Source organism: Ahaetulla prasina, chromosome 7 (genome assembly GCF_028640845.1).
Source record: "Ahaetulla prasina isolate Xishuangbanna chromosome 7, ASM2864084v1, whole genome shotgun sequence".
NCBI classification, from domain to species: domain Eukaryota; kingdom Metazoa; phylum Chordata; class Lepidosauria; order Squamata; family Colubridae; genus Ahaetulla; species Ahaetulla prasina.
The window spans coordinates 39,775,766-39,789,577 of NC_080545.1; the positions used below are offsets into that span (position 1 = coordinate 39,775,766).

The 13,812-nt window shown below is 38.5% G+C and overlaps 1 protein-coding gene across 1 annotated transcript in view; it reads left to right on the forward strand.

The window, feature by feature from the left end:
• Positions 1-12,790, forward strand: part of TMEM117 (transmembrane protein 117) — a 476,640-nt gene extending 463,850 nt beyond the window's left edge. Inside the window, exons 6-7 of the mRNA XM_058190221.1 lie at positions 5,550-5,709; positions 12,453-12,790. Coding sequence (XP_058046204.1) covers positions 5,550-5,709; positions 12,453-12,458 — 166 coding nt within the window. The 3' untranslated portion in view covers positions 12,459-12,790. The remainder of the gene's footprint in view (positions 1-5,549; positions 5,710-12,452) is intronic.
• Positions 12,791-13,812: the final 1,022 nt, after the last annotated feature.

A 13,812-nucleotide genomic window follows, 5' to 3' on the forward strand; every position in this document is an offset into this window, starting at 1 on the left:
GATATAAAATTTAAAATGGATTCAGGGAATTTCCAAGAGATGCCTGGGAGAACCTTTTATGCAAACATAAAAACAGAACAACAAAACGTAACTGATGGCTATCAGTTTGACTCATTAAAGTGCAGTGAAATTAGTTCACAAGTTAACAGCCAAACCAGCAAATATTGATGGTAAGACAAACAGCCAAACCAGCAAATATTGATGGTAAGACAAACCAACACAACAACCATATGTATTTAAAATAACACCTTGGACATGACCAAGTGTCAATATACCCATTATTAAAAATGAAGCAAGTTTTCTATTAGAAACTGACAAGACTTATTTATTTATCACATTAATCGACTCCTAAACTATACAAGAAAACTAATGAAAAAATAGAATTAAAATTAACCAAACTGAACTACAACCAAACTAACAGAGAATCAAGGCCAAACAAGTTCAAAGAGGTCCATCTTCACAAGCACAAGTTAGCACTATACTAACTAAATCCTGTTTAATTATGTGTATTTTCCCCAGTCTAGCATATCCACTGCTTAATTTTACAAGTGATAAATCACTTCATCCCTTGCTTCAAAATAAAATTTAAACATCCTTTTCCAATATATATGAACATAATATTTACACTGAGCAGTCCACAGAGAAATTCTTCCTGACATTAAACAGCAACAGTACAGATTTTTCTTTCTTTCTTTCTTGTGGTCATAAATCCAAGCTAGCAACCAAAAACATCAAACACAGATGTTACAACCAAACCCCTTATAATGTAGACACAAATATTAGCAATATAAAATTATGCACTGTACAGGAAGATAAAATATAAAATATATTCAATTTAAAAAAGTTTTGTGTTGTTCATCAGCAGAGATACTTGTCTTGCATAATGTTATGACTTCTAAAATTCAGACTCAATCACATCCGTGTTACTATTTTTAAATAGAAGTGTCAAATATCAATCAAACATTCTTCTAGGATATATGATTAGTAAGAAAATTATAAATCAATATTTCATATCCCCATAGCAATCACAGAAGAATAAGATAAATTGAAAATCAACAGCAGCTTCCCAACATGAACAAAAATAATTCCCATAGGATAAGCCTTTGAAATACCAATTTAAGCAGTAGGCTAACAGAAGAGAATTAAATTTAGAAAAAAAATAGAAAAAAGTGATTGCTATATATTAAATGTTTGACATGGTGGTGTTATTATGGACTCAGTTAAAAGATTCACTCTATTTTCTATTGCAACATCTATTAATTATAGTTTCATTTGTTTTAGTATGTAAATTTAAAAACCTCTACTAGTAACAAGATGGGGATTCTCCAGATTTTTAGAGAATATTTTCAGTTTATTACTGAACATAAAAGATGTTGTGACTGATTTTGTACTGATGAATTTCCAGCAATGTTACACCCTCATACATACATACATACATACATACATACAAATACATACATACATGCATACATACATACATACATATATGAATGTAATTACATATTTTGTGAACAGTGTGCTGACTGGGTCAAATCTTTTTTAAACAACCTTAACAATAATTTAAACAATTTTTGTTTAAACAACTTCAACAATGCTATTCATAATTCTTATCATTTTTCCCATTAATTCATTTAAACATAGATAACATTTCTTTGTGCTATGTATTTGTTATCCCCTACTAAATTACTAATATGTAATATTTTAAGAATTATTCATTATCCCACCATAACTTCAATATTCCAAATGTGTAGGATTACTAATAAAGCCAAAGATTAATAATATTTAATCAATCCTGGGAGTATATCTCAAAATCCCCACTATTTCTAATCCTTAATATTTTAAATTCACAATATACTTTAACACACAATTAATGTTAATAATACAATTAAATTACCTAATCCTAAATTTCCATATACTAAGCTTAACTTATTTTTAGTTATAATAAATTGTATTACCTATTACTATATATACTATTTTCCCTATTTGTATTTTCCCATTTTATTAATATATTTTCTCATTATCCATAATCTCTCAACCTTTTTAAATAAATAAATTTATTTATTTAAATTTATTGAATTTATTGACTTTTTAGTCAGCCTTTTATCTCTCTCTCTTGGAATCTTGTAGCTCTTTTTGATATTTTTGTGCCTATTGAACATTCCCTTCTGGATACCCTTTGTCTCTTTCTGCTGTATTATTTGAACACCCATCAAAAAGACTTCCTTTTTTAAAGAAAGAAGTTTTTTTTTAAATCTATCTTTTTTTGAAGAGACATTTCTCTTTTCTCTCTGTTCTATTATAAACTTATTAATTAATCTACTTATTAATCCTTTCTCTTCTTTATTTTTAGCTTCTTGTGTCTCATTTTGTTTTTCCCTTCCACTGCTTCTAATTTCTCATCAATTTCTTGGATATCATGTTCCTCTTTTCCCCACTATTGTTGAGTGACTTCTATATTCATTTCTGTGTTTTTAAACAATTCCTTTGTCTCCTTATTGTTCTTTATAGTTTCACGCACATTTTTTAGCATCAAAAATATTTCTTCTTATGCCTCTATTACCCCTGTAAATCCATTTTATAACAATTTAATAAAACTATTCAGTATATTTCTATAGTTCCAACATTTCAATATTTAAAACTCCTGCTTAATAAAATTTCATCAGTCTCATAATTATATCTCCAACCCCTCTAAATTTATGATCTTTAAAATTCTTTAGTATTTTATAGCCTTATAGTTTTCCAATCATATATCTTCCCAATTGTTCAAATTTTAAAGTCTTATTTAACTTTTCTCTTTTCTTCTGTCACCTTTCTTCTTTAGTCTCGTAGAATGTTCTGTTGAATAACATTAATAGTCCAAATCCAAGGTAATCCACTAGATTACTCCAAACTTTCAGATCCATAATCCAATAGCCAATTTTAATAAAGTTTAGTTATTTGCAAGTTAGTTCCTTTTAGAAATCTTCAGAAAGGAAAAAAAAAATATTAAATATTCTCAGATTATCCAAGTCATCTTCTAACATAAAATCAAAGTTAGGTCATCTTCCAGATGTTATTACTTCTATTCTGTGTATTAGACTTAGTGTGTATTGAATTCACTTTCACTTTCACTATAGTGCTGTAGTATTTCTCTTCTTCCAGTAGATGGCTCTCTTATTCCCAAATCCAACGTTAAACAGTCTGTCAAAAACAGCTCATTATCAGATAATTCCAGGGGGTTTAGAAATACAAATAAACAAGACAGTTTCTCCCGAAAATCACCTTTCAAATTGTTTAAACTTTTTTCAAGCTTTCTATGTTTTAAAACTTCTCTTGGGCTTCTTTTGCCTCTTGATTTTCAGGGTTTTTTTCTCCTCTCTGTGTATTTGATCACTACTTTCTTAGGCTTGGAAGTTATCTTTTAAAATTCTTGTACTTAAATCAGGTCTTTAAAGGACGGAAATTATCTCATTCATTTTCAATGCTCTGCCCACAAACCACTCCAGCACAAATCTTATGGTCCCGGTTGTCCCAGCTTGTGACTGCCAAAAATGGCCGTCACACCTGCTGTCATTTGGGAGATCCTGCTTTGGACCTAATGAGGAAATTGCAGGTTCCTCGTGGTCAGTCAAGCACCTCTCCTTCCTTCACTGCCCTTACAAGGCGGCTGTGACCCTGTTGGATCTCCCAACAGCGGTTACCAGCTGGATTTCACAAGGCTTGGTGGAGCCCACTATTTTCCAGCTGTTCTCACCACGACGTCAACTGGAAGTTCTTACACCATCCTTTTGTAGAAGTTATAATATCACAATCCTAAATGATCAGAGCTTTTAGCACATATAAGCTCTATACAGTAAAAAAAATGAAGAATAAGCATATATGCAAACTGCAGTAGTCACACTCTCTGAAATGAACCCATAAACAGTGCTGCTCCCGGTATCCCCATGTGTTCAGCTGTTGAAAAAAATAAAAATCTGAAAAAGGGTTGTAAATGTATTAGGCAAGAACCTACTCATAACACCAGCTACAATCAAAACCTGCCTTATGACATGATGGCAGTATGTTGAATATTGTTTTATCTTATTATTCTTTTTTGTTTTTGATTCTTGAAAATATTAGAAAAATATTCTAAAAATATGGATATGCATACTTCTGCTTCTTCAGCATATGTCAACTTTTATAGAATCAGGTACATTGATATGCCCGATACAATGAGTATCGGGCATAACTGGAAATACAAAAGAATGGTTTCAGTACTTTATCTTTCTATGCTCACTCACAGAAAAGAAAGAAGGAATTGAGAGTAAAAAAAGTGCCTGGGAACAGTATGAGAACTCCAGTTGGAAACCACAGCAAATATTGATTTGCTTACTTGCAATTTATGCATCTGCCTATGCATTTATCTTCCCTATAATAACACATGTGCATAGACATCCAGAATTATTGTATAAGTTTTCACTGTCTGAAATATTTCTAAAGCATATTTGGAACAGAGATTCACAGCTAATGTGCAAGGAGAGCCTAAAGCAAGCAATTTAGTGGTTGTGTGTGGCAAAACAATATGAATTGCCTTCCTAAATAATTGTGGGTTTCATTTGTTAATATATGCCTTACTGTAAGTAGTTGCTATTTAATGAATATGTTTATAGTTCACTAATATTGTGGAGAAAGTAATATAACTATAATTTAAGCTTTTATATCTGCTATTTAAGATTTGAGCTGGTTAAGGCTAGGACAGTATTTTCACAGTCTGCCAGTTATAATTGACATTCTAGTTGTGAGTAAGAACAAAGATAACAGTCAGAAACTGAGTAGAAGTGGACATAGAGAGAGAGAGAGAGTATGAACATACACATACTTCAGGTCATATCAATGAACACACCCACAATGATCCATATGCACACTTTCACAAGCAAGCAAAGGGACCTCTCATTGTTTTGAATGTTTGCAGATCAAACATGGATAACTCTATCAAATCTATGACATGTTAAAGATCTTGACAGTACTTAAGAATCTACCTTCTCTGAATGCAAAAAGCTGATAGACCCATTCCAACATTCCAACATTCCTTTCCAATGAATTCAAAGATTTATAATCACTATCCCATTCTTAGATAGACACCCCAGAGTCATACATTTGTGACTCATGAAGAATAAATCCACATGCAAACTTCCTCAATATAATTGTGTGTCCCATATGCTCCAAGTGGTATTGGACAGGTCTGGGGTGGGAGAGAAAGGGAAGGAAAAGGTCTCTACAGTATTCTTCTAGTCACTATTGCTAACTTCCACTCATTGCTCAGTTTTCTGACAGGCTGTTTGGAATTTATTTGTAGCAGCAGCAAATTTCATCAATGATAGTTTGGGGACCTGCCTAGGAATGGTAGAGTTGTAACCCAGCACATATAGAACTAATCTAGTTGTAGAAGATTGATTTACAAGAATGTCCATGCAATGGTATTTTTAGTATAACAAAGAAAATGATGTTGTTATTTTCAAATTGTTTTGGAGATAGCTATTAAGAAATTAGTAATTAGTAATCCTAATTGAATTTTGAATTTTTCTTTTTAGGACAGTTTTATTTACTTTGACCTCAGTGGTTGTGCTGATCATCACAACAGACTGGATAAGCTGGGACAAGTTGAATCGTGGATTTCTGCCAAGCGATGAAGTTTCGAGAGCTTTTCTGGCTTCCTTCATCTTAGTTTTTGACCTTCTTATTGTCATGCAGGTGTGTTATTCCAGTATTCCTTCCACAGAGTGCTTAAGTGGCTAGAAATCTTCCTATTTTGATATATTCTTTTCATATAAGCTCTTGTAGATTTTACAAATGGAGTTGTTCTACTCAAAATAGCATGGAGAAATTGCCTCCCAGCAATTTACCTCCTTGCAGCAAGCAGCAAGAAAAGCAGTCCATTTCAGCTTCAGCACAGCCTAATTAGTACAAGCTGATTGTCTGTTGGATCAGCCTCCCAACTCTCAGTGTTTCAGGCTGCAGAGATTGCCATTGCCTATTGCTGCGTGGGCCTCTGCTGCTTGCTGCAAGGAGGTAAATTGCTGGGAGCAGATTTTGTTTTTCTTGTGCTAATCAAGCTATGCTGAAAACACATGAGAAGGTTTTCCTTGAAAAATCTCACTTGTGAATTTGCAATAAATATTTTAGCAAAGTAAGGTTGTTTCACATGTATCACACAAAAAATTAAAAACTTGTATTGGTAGGCAGTTTTATTCTCTTTACACCAAGAATTTCTCCACTTATAATCAGTTTCTTTCTACCAACTACTGTTTCCAAGGAGATGGATTCTTAAAAATGATCTCATTTTTGCTTTTTTGAGACTTACTGCTAAACTAAGACTACACAATCCTGCACACATTGCTCTGATAACAAAGATGCCTTCTTGATAGCTCTTTTCTACTATTTGATCTTTTTCTTTGGTTACAAATGAATTAAAGGGTCTATTAAATCAGAGTTTATTTATTTTTAATAGTTCTACTTTCTTTTTTTTCTGGCTACATTTCCAAATTTGGTTTAGTTTCATGATAATCTTTTAATAGCTGTTAAATGTCATGAAACTGTTAACAGTGACATTTTTTCAGGGAAACACCGAATATTCTACCATTTTGCATATAAATTAACATAGCAACATGTAGACTTTCATTGATTTACCATATTTTTCAGAGTATAAGACGCACCTTTCCCCCCCTAAAAGGAGGTGAAAATTTAGTTGTGTCTTATACATTGAATGTAGCCCCACCCACTCACTGGCTCCCACCCTGTGGCCTCTGCCTCCCAGCAATTTACCTCCTTGCAGCAAGCAGCAAGAAAAGCAGTCCATTTCAGCTTCAGCACAGCCTAATTAGCACAAGCTGATTGTCTGTTGGATCAGCCTCCCAACTCTCAGTGTTTCAGGCTGCAGAGATTGCCATTGCCTATTGCTGCATGGGCCTCTGCTGCTTGCTGCAAGGAGGTAAATTGCTGGGAGCAGATTTTGTTTTTCTTGTGCTAATCAAGCTATGCTGAAAACAAAAATTAAAATAAAGCATGCTATTTGCTGTTTGCTGTAATGAGGCAAACTTGCTGGGAGGCAACAGCAGTGGCAGAGGCAGATTTTTTTTTCTTGTTTTCTTCACCAAAAAAGGTAGGTGCATCTTATAGTCTGGAGCATATTGTACTCTGAAAAATATGGTAATTTCTATATTATTATTGATAGTCTTGCTATGCAAGCTTACTTTACAAGCCTTACTTTACAAACTATGGGGTCAGTTCATCAGTTTTAATGTCTTTTTTGTTTAAATAATCAGATTACATCAAAATTTAAACATCTTTTGTACAAATTCAGACAAAGTGTTAGCGTTGAATTGTGTCAGCATTGTACTCCTAATTGCACAAATGAATGATTTTAACAGAAATATTATATACTAATGTAGGAGATTATGCTTAGTGGTGTTTGAAAAATGAGCCAATTAACTTTAAAGGGAAGGCAAGTGGTTGCAACAGTAATAGAAACTCTAACATAATTATAACTCCAAGATTTTGCCATTTCATAAAAATCCTGGTTCCTTAGAGCACTACTGACTTAACCCCAGTGGTGGGATTCAAATAATTTAACAACCAGTTCTCTGCCCTAATGATTTCTTCCAACAAGCAGTTCACCAAACTGTTTAGAAAGTTAATAACCGGTTCTCCTGAAGTGGTGCGAACTGGCTGAATCCCACCACTGCTTAACCCATATATATAAAAGGATGTATGTATGTATGTTCCAGCATAACTCTTGAAATTGCCTCGAGCATTTTCAGTCAAACTTGGTACACAGACAATATACTCCCTGGAAACCAATACTGTGGGGGTAAGATACCCCTAACACCCCTCGGGGTATGTGTTCTGTTAAGATACAGCCTGTTGTGCCTTAAAATGGATTCTACTGTACTGCTTTAAAATGGATTCTACTGTACAGCACAGTGGAGTTGCCATGGAAACGGCGCACCCTGCCAGCCCCACCACAGCTGGCCAGGGGTCACGAGAGGAGAAGGAGGGGGAGGAAGAGGAGGGCTGCCAGAGCCTTAGTGCAGGAGTGAAGCGGCTCTATACTTGCCTTCGTGCCACATTTGTGCTCAAGGCAGCCTTCACCTCCTACCACTTCAGGCTGGAGCTTGTGCCAACTGTGCTCGGCTGAAGAGCTGTGGGGGGGGGGAGGACATGGCAAAGCAATGGCCAGAGCCTTAGTGCAGGAGCAAAGTGACCCTGTACTTGCCTTCATGCCAAATTTGTGCTCAAGGCAGCCCTCCCACTGCTTCGGGATCAGAGCTGTAAGCTGTGTCTTGTTGCTAGGGGCAAGTAGGTCAAGATCACATTGTCTCTCCGTGTCGTAATGGGCTCCAGGAGGAGGAGGGGGCCCCATTTTCCCCATTGTGAAGCATGCTAAAGTTCATTGTGCTGCATAAGGCACTGAGAGAGTGCCTCATAGCCTGCCCAATGCCTCATATAAGAATCAGAGAGGGGGAGAGAGAGGGGAGAGAGAGGAGAGAGACATGCAGATACAGAGGGAGAGATAGAGATATACAGAGGGAGAGAGAGGGGAGAGAGAGAGAACACACACAGAGATACAGAGAGAGGGGAGATGGGGAGAGAGACAGAGATACAGAGGAGTGAGAGATAGAGGGAGAGACAGAGAGAGATACAGAGGGATGGCAGAGAGACACACAGAGAGACGGGGAGAGAGGGGAGATAGAGACACAGAGAGAGAGAGATACAGAGAGGGGGAGAGAGACACATACACACAGAGAGAGACGGAGAGATAGAGAGGGGATACACACATACATACACACACACAGAGAGATACAGAGAGGGGGGAGATAGGAGGAGAGAGAGACAGAGATACAGAAAGCAGGCAGAGAGAGACACACATAGAGACAGGAGAGAAAGGGGAAGAGAGGTACAGAGAGAGATACGGGGGGAGACACACACAGAGAGAGAGATACACAAGAGGGAGAGAGATAGGAAGGGGGAGAGAGACAGACACACAGAGAGAGATACAGAGGAGGAGAGAGGTGGGAGAGAGACAGAGAGATACAGAAAGAGGGGGAGATAGGGGAAGAGACAGACACACACAGAGAGATACAAAGGGGGAGACAAGGGGAGAGAGGAGGATACAGAGAGGGGGGAGAGAGGGGGGAGAGAGAGAAGAGAGAGAGAGATATACACACAGAGAGGTGGGAGGTGGGATAAATAAATACCCGTGCAACACCGGGTTATCAGCTAGTTTCCAATAAGCTACCAGTTCTGCCTCTTCCCAAATCATTTGTGGTTTGATTTTTTACCATCTGGATGAACATATGGAGTGATGATATATACTCTGAACATTATTCAGCTTAGAGAAAGAAGAACGCTTAGGCCTACCTGCGACAATCAGTGGCAGCCAAAAAATAAGGATATTGTCAGAGTGATTCACAAATGATAGTGAGGATATTTAGCATGAGAGCATCATTCAGCATTATCTGAAGCTGCATGAGGATCATCCCCTAGCATTCAACATACATGAATGTCCTTTCTTGAGGATTTAAAGTCCTTTTATTTTGAATACACCAGCTTTCCCAACTGGTTTCATAGTGTATACGTTGGATCTCTTCCATAATTTAATTATCAATAATTTTGTTGATCTTGGATTATCAAACTTAGTCCTGTGTATCCGAAGGGCAGGACATACAGTAATGAAAAATATTTCAGATGGTGAGTCATCCTGTTATTGTCTAAGACAGGGGTGTCAAATTCCTCTGAATCTGACCCACGAGGTGGTTAGATCCGGCCTACAGAGCTGCCCTGGAAGCAGGGAAGAACTGGCCCGCAGTGCCTCAGCCTGGCCCAGGCCAACTGGGTGCTGATTTACAACCTGCTGGCAGCCATCCGGGATGGAACATGACCAATCTTAGATTGGTGGGGCTGTGCTGGAGCCCGCAAGGGGCGGCCCAAGCCCTGCCCCCTGTTCTTTTACACAGGGGGTGGGGCCAAAGTGGCAGTGGAGCACCATGGGTCAGATCTAAGGTCGGGCTCAGGAAACAACACCCACCATGTCCTAGGTTCACTGCTTGTTTGCATGCACCAGCCTTATTGTTTGAGGGCAGCAATGACAATTGGCCTGCAAGCCCGCCCCAGAGACAGTAAGGGACTGGCCGCCCCTGCTGGATGCTCCCCATGGAGAGGGCACAGGAGGTCGTGAGACTGCGGGGGCAAATGGTGTCAGACAGCAGCCCACCAGCTGAGGGGCTCGCAACATGCACAGTGCAGGTGGGTCTGAGGCAGGGGTGAAATCTAAAAATTTTCCCTACCAGTTCTGTGGGCGTGGCTTAATTGGTGGGCATGGCTTGGTGGTCAGATGACTGAGTGGGCATGGCCAATAACAATAAATAATAAAAATAATAAAGTATAAAAAACAATAAGAGGTATCAAAAACCAACTTTCACACTTTACACACACACAACACAACACAACACAACTGACTCACACACAATGTAAAAGCAGCTGCACTTCACACTTCACACTTCACACAGCCACAAAAAGCTCAAAAATCAACTTTCACACTTTACACACACACAACTCACACACACTCTCACAAAATGCCATATACAGCTTTCTGAGATTTTGTGTGTTTGTGTAGTTAGAGTGAAACACTACAGAAACACCCCAAATCTCAGAAAGCTGCACAAATATTTAATTTAATTTAATTATTTTATTTTATTTATATTTTTTAGATCAGGGGTCTCCAACCTTAATAACTTTAAGTTTGTGGACTTCAACTCCCAGAGTTCCTCAGCCAGCAAAGCAAAGCAAAGCAAAGCAAAGCAAAGCAAAGCAAAGCAAAGCAAAGCAAAGCAAAGCAAAGCAAAGCAAAGCAAAGCAAAGCTGGCTGAGGAACTCTGGGAGTTGAAGTCCACAAGCCTTAAAGTTACTAAGGTTGGAGACCCATGTTTTAGATAAAAGCAGCTAAATTTAAAACTTCCTTAACATTAAATTGCTGTCTAAAAAAACCCCAACTCCTTAAAAAAAACCAATTAACTATTTTTTAAAACTCCCCCCCATTTACTTACCCAATTGGAGGCAGGCAGATTTAGTTGCTCACCGAGGAGATGGATTGCAGGCAGACAGATTCAGTTCCTAGCTGATGCAACTGATTGCAGCAGCCGAAGCAAAGCAAGGCTTAGCGAGCCTGAAACAAGCAGCAATTAGGTAAGTGAGGACTGGGTGATTGGGTGGGCATGGGTGGGGGCTGTTGTAAGAGCTTGTAGACAACATGTTTTTTAGAGGTTCTGGTGATCAGGCAACTCAGCTGGGATTGCCAGAGGAGCCTTTTAAAAGCTTTTTTTTACAACCTCTTCAGCCAAAGAGGTTGTTAAAAAAAAACTTTTAAAGGGTTCTGATGATCCCAGCTGAGCCACGCGATCATCAAAGGCTTTTTTTTTACTTTTAAAAGCATTTTTTCAGCTGAAGAAAAAATACTTTTAAAAGTAAAAAAACCCCAAAAACCTCTGATGATGGCACGGCTCAGCAGGGGCAGGGGGCGGGGCCAGGGATTTTTGCTACTGGTTCTTCGAACCACTTGCCACCATCGCTACCGGATTGGGTGATCCAGTCCGAACTGGGAGCATTTCACCCCTGCTATGTATGTTCAAGAAGATCATTGACATTAGAATGGAACATTGAAATATTGAATAACTACTTTAAAATAATCAAGTACATTAATATTAGGATTATATAAATTTGATTAATGTAGTAATTGACTGTTTGTCAATTTGTATTAATATGAGCCATATTCAGAGACCACACTGTTCTTGTATTGATGTTGATATATGTTTAAAAATAAAAACCCAAGAAACCTTGGAAAAAAAACATTTGAGCATGCAAGAAGGGACAGAAAAGGAGAAAGGGAAAGAGGAAAGACAAAAAGAAGAAAAGATGGGAAGAGAGCAAGAAAGGAAAAATAAGGAAAGAGGGGGAGGAAGAAGAAATTAGAATGAAGAAGGAAGGAAGATGAAGAGGGAGGGAGGGAGGAGAGAGGGAAGGAAGGAAGGAAGGAAGGAAGGAAGGAAGGAAGGAAGGAAGGAAGGAAGGAAGGAGATTATAATGAGAGTGAGGGAGGGTCTCAGGGAAGTCCTGCCTTAGCACTTGGCCACCATAGTTGCCCCCCCATGTCATGCCCACCATGCCCATGCCTACCATGGCCACACCCATCTTGACCACACCCACCATGACCACACCTCTGCCATGCCCCATGAGCTCCCCCAAACATAACCCTGATGCAGCCCTCAGTGAAATCAAATCTGACACCCCGATCTAAGACATGCTAAAGTGGTATAAAATGCAATTGGATTATCATTTAGATGTTTATGTCTTCTTTTCTGTTACAACATTCATAATGCTATGTTCCTATAGTAAAGGGAATATTAAAGTAAAGTAAAGGGAATCCATTTATCTCTTCCCAGGGTTGAGACGGATCTGCCAGTTGCTGGAGTAGCCCGAGGGGTCTGCCTAGCCTCATCTTCATCACCGCACAAGTGGCACAGCTCCTTACATAGTCCTCAACATCTCTTTTCATCCTTGGCCACCAGAATTGTCACCTGGCCATGTGCAGGGTCTTCAAGTAGCTGAAATGCCCAGCTTGTTTGGAGTCTTGACTCTGTTGAAGGACCTGGAGCCACAAATTGTAGGGCACATACAACTTAGATCTCTTCCAGCCTAGTCTATCCTTGAGAATTAGTATTCTCAGGTTGTCCTTGTGCCACGGGTCAGCTGGCAGCTTGTCTTTCAGCTTTGGAATAATCCCCCTTGTCTGTGGCTCTCCTTAAAGTGGCCTGGCCCTGGGGCTAATGCTTGTGATGCCAGGTGAGGAGTGGGTATCACTGCGTGACCCACCTCTTCCCGCTTACTGCGGTATTGCGGCTTACGTGACAAAGCATTAACTAAGAGGTTCTTCCCCCCCCCCCCGCCCCGGGATGTATTTCAGTTCAAAATCGAATCATTTGAAGTATTGCATCCACTGCTTTGGGGAGAGTTTGCAGAGTGTCTGTAATGCCACTAGGTTTTTGTGATCAATCCATACTTCGAACAGCATGGAACCACATTCGAGGAAGTGTCTCCAGGTCAGTAGGGTCCATCGGACTGCATAAGCTTCCTTCTCCCACACTGCCCACCTCCTTTTTTTTTTGTATATATTTTTCATTTTGTGTACAAACAAACATACAGTACATCATCAATCATTCAGTATATCATCTAGGTGTTTCTTCTGAGTCTTCTTACTCCTCCTATCTTCATCATTTCTTGATTTTTCCCCAATCTTTTTTTTAAAATAATTTTTATTAAAGTTTTTTTTAAAAAAACCAAAAAGAAATATTAACACTTTCTTCTTTTCAACAGTTTCATGTCAGTAATAAATACTTATACATTTTCTCTCTCTTATCCCTAGTGTATTTTTTATAGGCCAAGCCAGCCACAACACACGCTGTAATTCCCTCTGGGCTGCATTAGTCCTGCTGGCTGGCATTGAGGGTAGTCTTTGTTAGGAAATTGTTATTTGTCTAACTAGTTGGCCAGGCAATATATGAACCAACTATGTATGTTTGCAGTAAGAAAGGTATTATATTGCTTTAAGACTGTGCTGCATCATCATGCATCCTGATTGGCTGAGCTCTGTAGCCAATGTAAATAAGGAAATAAGGAAATAAGGAATAAGGAAAGCTAAATGATGGCTTGGAGAGACTCTACAGCATTGTTACCTGCTGATATGCTGCAACTGTATATTTGAGCTCTATGCATGATCATGGCTTGATCATGGCTATTTACTGA